Source organism: Tursiops truncatus, chromosome 9 (assembly GCF_011762595.2).
Source record: "Tursiops truncatus isolate mTurTru1 chromosome 9, mTurTru1.mat.Y, whole genome shotgun sequence".
NCBI lineage: Eukaryota > Metazoa > Chordata > Mammalia > Artiodactyla > Delphinidae > Tursiops > Tursiops truncatus.
This window is the reverse complement of record NC_047042.1, coordinates 81170030-81178421: the sequence shown is the minus strand read 5'-3', so window position 1 is coordinate 81178421 and position 8392 is coordinate 81170030. Positions and strand designations below refer to the sequence as shown.

The window sequence follows — 8392 nt, the reverse complement described above, 5'->3', positions numbered from 1 at the left end:
ACTAGCATTGTTATTTTATAAAGGGAATGATCTAGGTCCTAGACCCAGTTCTGTTACTGTGTGACCTTCAGCAAATCAGTTAACCTATCTGGGTTTCAGTTTTCTGCCTATAAAGTAAGGTTTACTATGTAACTTCCATGGTTTCTTTTCCTCTTTAAAATTCTATGATTCAGGGTTCAATATTTGTTCTACCCACATGCACATTACAATCTTGTCTATAATTCTAATTTTTCAAAAATTGTTTAAAACTTATTCTATTAACAAGCAATTTTGAGGACCCTCTAGTAATGACCACTTTGAAGTACAATATAAATAATACTGCATTTACTCAGGAAACTAAACATTTTTTATTCACATCTGGTCAGCAAACATTTACAACTCTTACATATCCAAAGAGATGCCTTTTCAGGTTTATGAAAACTTAAAATTGTATATTCATTTTTTAAACCTATGATAAATTTGCTTATTAAAGTAGGAAAAGATCTTCCAAAAGTGAAGACAATATTTCACCTCAAATTTTACCAAAGATCTCCAGTGTTAAATAAAATCCACTGTTAAGGGTCACGTTTAAAATTTTTTTCTATTTTTTTGCTTAAGCATATTACACACAATATTATAAAAATGTGATTTTTTAAATTGGCTTCATAACACCATCATGTGGACGTAGTTTATTTTACACTGGTTTATAAATTGTGGCATTTCATTTTAGTTTGATGTTTTGTATTGCTTCTTGACAATGGGACAGATAAAGAGATCAAACATACTAAGGTAACCAGTTAGTATGTAGAATGTACAGTACGTGGAATTCCTTTTAAAAAGTTTTTCATTTTCCTATCCTTTTCCTGTCACCCCTATAACCAAGCTGCTACAATCCCTTAGGACCTATGCAAATGTTCCATTCAATATTTTTACAGTAACAAATTTATCAATTACTGGGTCTACTACAAACTTAACTTTTAATTCTGAAAATAGATTTCAGTCACTCATTTGTTTTTCCAAAAGCCTATCTACGAAACTTTGTTTTTCAGGGATCCGAAAACTGGCAAGCTAACTACGAAGTGGATCTTGGGGGTGGGGGGGGAGAGATGGAGATAAACAAAGCAAAGGGGCTTCTTCTGTCTTAAAATTTTCATATTTGCTTCTGGAGCAAGAATTCCATCCTAGGCGTCGGGGAGAAGGCGGGGGAGGCGTCTCTCCTGCCCCCGAGCAGCGGCACACGGGTTTGCTGAATTTGACAGACCACTGCGATCTTGGGGGATTTTCCAAGCTGGAAGAGAGCGCCGATGAGAAAAAGTGCGTACAGCCCACGTGACCCAACTTCACTTTCAGGTGCCAGAAGCGGAGCGCAGCTGCAATCAATACCGATCTTCCACCAACTAGGTTGTATTCCTCCCAAGGACCTGCTAAAACCCCCGAAGTTCTGAGAGACACACTTCGGAAATTGTTGGGTTTAAAAAAAAAAAAGTTCCACTTGTACCATTTATGACAACTTTTTCGGAATCACCACGATTTACGGCTTACGCATTTGCCAAGCCTTTTCCTACAGTTCCCTCCCTTGCTTTTACAAGCCTCCCGTTTCGGTTCCACCGAAAGAAGAAAAGCGATAGCAACAGTTTGGTTGCCCAGCAGTCCGTCTCCCGGGCGCAATCACCGCACCAGGGGCCTCACACCTCTCGGCCCGCGAAGCCCAGGACTTCGGCTCCCAGTCCGCCGGGGACGTGCGGGAGTACGGCCGCTTCGAGACCCGGGCCGCGCCACCCGCCCCGGCTCCCTCCCCGCGCCCGGCCGCAGAGCGTCGCCACCCCACCGTCGGGGGCGCCGGGCTGGGCGCATGCGCGCAGCGCTCCCGGGCGTGCCGGCCACACTCCCCCCACCCACTCCGAGAGCTTGTCACTTCCTGCCCTCGCCCCATCTCCGTCCGGGGTCAGTCAGTCGCTCCCTGTCGCAGCCGGCGAGTCTCTGCTTCCCCCTTCCTACCCGCTCTGCGGCGGCAGCTCAGGCTCTTCGTGGAGGGGCAGACAGAGAAAGAGAGAGACTGACTTAATAAAGTTTCCTGAAACAACAACTATTACCAAAAGGAGCCCAAGGCGGGGGAAACCCCCATCCTTCCCCGCCCCTCTCCAAAAGCCTGAGGGACCGTCGCAGGTGGAGCGGCGCTGAGGGGAGCCGGGCTCCGGCGGCAGCCGTTGCCCTGGCAAGGGGCGCCTCGGGTCCTGCCCGCTCCGGTTCCGGCTCCTTCGGTGGCGGCGGCAGCGGCTGCGGGGCGGTACCTCCTGTCAACTGCCTGCGCCCGCGCGCCGTCAGCCCGCCCGCCAGCTCCACAGCGCGGAGGGACGCCGTGAGCCGCCGCCACAGCCGTCGCCTCGGGCCGCGGAGGGACGTGGTGAGCTGCGGCGCTTCCGCGTCAGCGCCGGCGGGGAATCTCTGGGAGCGCGTCTGGCCCGAACCCCGGTCCCTTCGCGCGGTCCGGCGAGGCTGCGCCAGGTGGGGCCCGAAGCCGCCTCTCACGCCAGGCTGTCCCCGCGGCCGTCCGGCCTGCCTTCCTTCCTTCCGCCCGCCCGTCGGCCCGCCCTAAGAGTTCAGTAAGTTGGGCGCACTTGGTTGGGGGGACGGGGGTTCAGCCGGGGAGACCCTGGCGCACGTGCGTCGCGGGAGGGCGCGACGTGGGCCGGCCGCCGGCGGGAGCTACACCTCGGCCGCCCGGCCGCCGCGCCCCCCGCCCCACGGGCCCCGGCGCCGGCCGTGCCCGCTGCGCTCCGCGCCACCGTCTCCGCGCGCGCCCGCCCGGGAAGGCGAGGCCGCCACCGCCGCCGCCGCCGCCCGCGCAGCCGGCCAGGCCCTTGCCCTGCGCGCCCGGGGCTGCGTTTCCGGGTAGGGCGGTGAACCTGTGCGGGAGTTCGGGCTGAAGAAGCCTTCGTGCGTTTTTCTTTCTCAGTTCGAGAGGAGGGTGCAGGGCTGTGGAGGGCAAGCGGAGGGCAAGCGGAGGGCGGGTGAGGGGAACGTTTCTGGAAAATGCAGCCAGAACCCCCCCAGGAAGTTCAGGCTGAGTGACGGGTTTGTGCTTCTTTCAACAGCCAAGCCGCAATGAAGAGCTTCTTACAGTGAAAGGAAAGTAGGTCGCGCCCACTGAAAATGCCTTTAAGGGACAAATACTGTCAGACTGACCACCATCATCACGGATGCTGTGAACCAGGTATACGCCTTTCTTCACTTACTTTGCCCTCCACCAGAGCCGCTCTGCCTTCTGTTTTCTTTTAGTTCTCCTTACCTCCTGCCCAAGAAGACATTCCTAACTAAGCAGGCTATAATTTCCCCCAGCATAAAACCAGTTATGAAGCTAAAAGCTTGTACAAACAAGAGATCTCCCCTGCTTGATCTCTTAAAAAAAGTACTGCAAGTGTCACCTTAAATCTTTTCCACAAGATCAATTACTCAATCCCCTTTCCTTTTCTTTCAAGGCAGCCTGCAGTTAGTAGTATACCCTCATGCTCTGTGAATGTTTAAAACTGAAGAGAAAGGAAAAAATGGGTAGTAGAATACTGGCATTATCTTCGAGGAAGCTGTTTCATGTAAATTTTTAAAAACAAAGTTTCTCGTGCTTTGATAGTGCTTAGAGACAGAATAATGCTTAAACTTAAAAATGAGTTTAGTTTGGGCTAAGAAAAGTTTGCTGAAGTCAACTTGTTGGAAGAATCAGGTTTTGTTAAGTGGAACCTCTTAAAGAAATTTCTTGGACAGAGCACATTGTTGCAAAATCTGAATATTTAGATAGAATACATAAATATTTTTAGGATAGTTTGTTCAGTGGAACTCTTTCGAGTTGAATTTATGAAATGAAGAAGTTGCTTTTTGAAGGCTCATGAAGAGTATTACAACACTTTAATAAATGTGATATATAAACTCTTAATAGTTTCTCTGCTTATTAGAAGTATGATGTGCTTTGTCACAAACATTTAGAGATACAGCTTAAAAAGGGAATCCTTGAATACACAGTCACTAAACCAACTAAGGGCTCTTCTGTTACAGTTCAAAGGCAGTTGTTTATCATTATTTTTGACCTAAAAGTTATTAGGACTTTTTAATACTTTTGCTTGTTTTTTTGTTGGAGTATTTTAACTGCACTAATGTACTTGGTTTTGTCACAGTAGAGTTCATGTAAAGTAGAGTACTTTTTTTGTATAATGGGAAAAAATGGCAATGGTAAAAGGGGAAGAACTATTTTCGGAACACTTTGGTACACATGAGAATAAAATTTGTGCTATGACCCTATCCCCACTGATTTGCTGAAAATAATACCTCTTCTAGTAAAACAGGCAATCCCAGGGTGGAATCCAGTGTTTATTCAACTGTTCCTGATCTACCTACCTTTCACCATCCTTTCTGCTGCATATTTTGTATCTTTGAAGTGATGATATATCACTTAACGTTTTGCCAAATGTTGAATGGATTTTTGCTAGTTTTGAAGTACAAAGCTGTGAATGACTTCTTATACTTGTGTTCCACTGTCTTTTTATTCCATTTTTTTTCTGAGAAGTCATTTGAGTTGCATTAGTTAATTAAATCATCATATTAAAACTTCTTATTTAGGAAGAAATTTATTTGGTCACTCATTTCTTTATCTCTTTGACAAATCTTTATGGAGCACCGGTTAGGGGCTAGGCACTACTCAAGGCAATGGGGATATAAGTGGTGAACAAAACAGATAAGCTCACCCCCTCATGGAACGTTTGAGTGGGAAGAGATAGACGTAAGTAAACAAGTAAGATAATTTGTGACCATACCTTATTTATAAAGTATATATTCTGGTAATTAAAGTTTTCTAGATACTTTAATGTCTTTTTAAAGAGGTTTTCCAGAGTTGAACTTTTAAATATGTGTTGGAACTTTTCTGCTTTTTCTCCCTCATTAACACAAATTCAGATAAGCTGCATTAATTGAAAAATTTCAACTTTATTTTGCCAGGAACTTTTCCCATGCAACTTATTTTTCAGACTGTCATGTCAAAAGTGGTTGGTATTTCTTCACTTTCTTAGTTAGAAGTAAACACTTCCTGAGGATTTAGTTCAGTGGAAAGCCAAAAGTTTAACTTACGGGGTAGTTAATTGTCATTATTTCAGAGGAAGGTATGGGCCATTATTGAGAGGAATATGTTATGGTAGTTTTAAAAAGAGGATGCCCTCAGATGGAGGAAAGACGGTGACATGATGTTTGAGAAGATCTTTTAATGAGCTGTCCCAAGAGGTCTGACCTCCTTTGGATTATGAACGATAGGTGAGTTCTGAATGAGAGCAGTGTGTTCCTGAGCAGGTTTTGATAGGATGGATCAATTTGTATTGAGGGGTGGTGTTATAAGTCTATCAGTGTATGTCAAATATTCTTAGTTATGTTTTAAGAAAGTTTTTTGTTAGAGAAATTTTCAGATGTTCAGAAGTAGAGAGAATGGTATAAGGAACCTGATGTAGCCATTACACAACTCCATCAGTTATCAATATGTGGACAAGCTCTTTTGATCTGTATTCTCCCCTCCCCACAGTTCCCTTCTCCATCCTCCAACTGCTCCCCTACTCTCTACTGTTTGAAAGCAAATCTCAGACATCATAGGTAGAAGGATATTTTAAGGGGCTTATTTTAAGGTAGGAGAGACTTAAAAAAGTGGGTGTTTTATTCTGGGAAGTGTGTTCTTGAAAGGATGTAAAGAAAGGTGTTAACTTCTGAGCGTTTGTGTTTTTTGGCTGGAGAGAGATGCTCTTTTTTTCCTGAATGGTCATGTAACCTGATCTTGGGAGGGATGTTAGGATATGTAAGAGGAAATTTTATAAAATACTAACATATAAAGTTTTTTTAGGATTGAGAGTATGTTTTCATGAAGAAAGAAAAGTTTCTTACAAGGGGACCTACACAGATGTGTATACCAAATGAATGTGTCCACTCATAACTGAACTAACCCTGGGGTTATTTTGAATGGTATCTCAGGATGTGTATGTATTCTGGTGGTACCAGTGATGGTTATGGGTAACAAAATTTTGCTCTAGCTTTAAAATCAGATGTTGTTATGTGGAAGTGGAAGTTAGTGTATTACAGGAAGTTTTCTGGAGCATATACCTAAATGAAGAAAGGGGGCTCTAAGGAGAAGTTTCCATTTTTTTCCCCCATATTTCTCCCTTATTCATTACTCTTTTTTTCATTCTTCCTTTCTAGAATTCTTGTCACTTAGAGAGCCAGGCCTTCAAGCTTTTTAGTTCTTTAAAATTGTATAACTTCTACCCTATCATCTGTAGTTATTATTTTTTATAATCAGTTATTGGTTGTTACAGTGTACAAATACTGGAAAGAATATCTAACCTAAATAAATGATATCATCAGTCTACTTACAAACTTCTACTGTTGTTTCTCTAAGGGGCTGCATTCTACTTCTCTTAGATTTTGGAAAAGATTTTTCAGTTTTTGGTGTCAGGAAGGCAGTTGATTTGTAGATTATGATGATGATGGTGCTAGAACATTTATTGAGCCTTTACTATATTCCAGGCTCTGATATAACCAGGTACCTGCATTAGCCAATTTAATCCTCGCACAGCCCTATGATTTGGGTACTTTTATTATCTGCATTTTAGAGATGAGAACAGAGAAATCAGAGAGTGTAATTTGCCCTAGTGGTATCTAGTTATTGGTAGCAAAAGAATTTCAGCGCAATCAGTCCAGGTCTGGAGTCTTCTGTTCTTAACCACTGCAGTTAGTGCCAATGTCAGATATTCCCAAAATGAGTTGTATTTGCGTGTATGTTCTTAAAAACACCTCAGAGTTTCTCTTAAAATTGGGAAAATTTTGCTTAATGGAATGATTTGGTCCTGAGACATAGTTCCTCCCCTTTGTGTACGCTGAACTTAAGAGTTGAAACCAAAATGAGAATCTAAGGCTGTGTCTCTACACATAGCCTAGCAGGCTTTATCAGACAGCTAAATGCTGTCCAAGCCTGGGCCCTGAAGCAGTAGCAGCACACATTACTGAAGTAACCCTCCTTATCTTCTCACACTGAGCAGATGATGGTAAAATATCATCTGGGTTAAGACGGTAAAACATTATAACATATTGGAAAAAAAGAGGTAATTAAAATGGCCAGTTTTTCTCCACCACAACTATCTCTTTATTTGATATCTGATGGGAAACTTCAGTTTTCCTTTTCAGTTACCTTGTTTCTTATTACCATAATCTTATTTATATTATATATTTATACTGCTACTCTGGGAATTTTGGAAAGCAGGCATGATATAGACCTCTGTATATGAAAATTTTTACTTTTACAATGGGAATATTATTTTTACTTATTATAAAAATGCTTACTTTCTAAAGTGCACACTTCCAAAAGCCCAGGCTAGTGAAGTGTGAGGCAGAAAGTGAAAATCACCCCTATAAGCCCACCCTGATGGAAAGAACCATTGTTAAATTTCGTTGGTATCCCATCAGACTTTCTGTGTTTATATTAGCATTTATACATAGACACACATATACCTTGAATTTATTTCTTTCTGTAGCTCCTGAAATATATATTAATATAATTGAGGTCACATTCTATAACCTGTTTTTGTTGCTTAGCAATGTAGTATTGACATCCTTTGTTGTCAGTACATGTAGACCTAGCTCATGCTGTGTAAGAGCCGTGAGAGATTCTGTTGTATGGATATTTCATAGTTTATTTAGTCTGGTTCCTTTTGAGAGACTTCTAAGTTGTTTGAAATTTTTCTCAATTATTTACAGTACTGCAGAGTGCTGCAGTGAACTTTCTTGTACATCTGTCGTTGTGCACTTGACCAGTTCTTTCCTTAGGTAGTGGTTTTTGAGTTTTGCTCTCTTAATTGCCCAGAGAGCTGTACTAGATTGGAGAGTTTTGGAATGGTTTATGAGGTGTGGCTAGGTTATCATTGCCCTAGAATTTTGGTTAAATATAGTGGTTCCTCTTCAAGGGGAATAAAAAGGCAAACATGACTAATATGTACTAACTAACACCAAAATAGTAAGATCTTTGCATTTGAACTTAATGCATAGTCTCAGTAGCCTTAGTTTCACCTTGAATTGAGAAAAATTTTAGTTACATTTTTCCCATTATTTCATTTTGCCTTACAAAGATAATGGTGGAGTACATACAAAAAAGTGTGATTGTCATTAACATGATTATAGCAAACCATTGTTTTACTTCAATAGTAAATGATTTAAATAAATAACCCTTTTTTTGTGGGGATTGGGTTGGGTGTTTGTCTTCCATGTAGTTTATATCCTGGAACCTGGAGATGCTCCTTTGTTACAGCAACCACTACAGACATCCAAATCTGGTATTCAGCAAATAATTGAGTGCTTTCGATCAGGTATGAATGTTTTAGGATGTATTTTCAATCTTCAC

At 42.4% G+C, this 8392-nt stretch overlaps 1 protein-coding gene across 11 annotated transcripts in view; it reads left to right on the top strand.

The window, feature by feature from the left end:
* The first annotated feature begins 314 nt into the window (after positions 1–314).
* ZNF800 (zinc finger protein 800) overlaps positions 315–8392 on the top strand; it is a 54049-nt gene continuing 45971 nt past the window's right edge. For 2 of the 11 annotated variants that reach the window (XR_012334059.1, XR_012334060.1), the window contains exons 1-3: positions 330–2582; positions 3075–3193; positions 8262–8357. Coding sequence is in view for 8 of the 11 variants with exons in the window: in XM_073809891.1 (XP_073665992.1) it covers positions 3133–3193; positions 8262–8357 (157 nt within the window). In the remaining 3 variants the exon portion in view is untranslated. Of the gene's footprint in view, positions 2583–2852; positions 2872–3074; positions 3194–8261; positions 8358–8392 lie in introns of those variants that run through there. The other 9 variants (XR_002174193.3, XM_004323891.4, XM_073809891.1 and 6 more) reach the window with 8 other exon arrangements.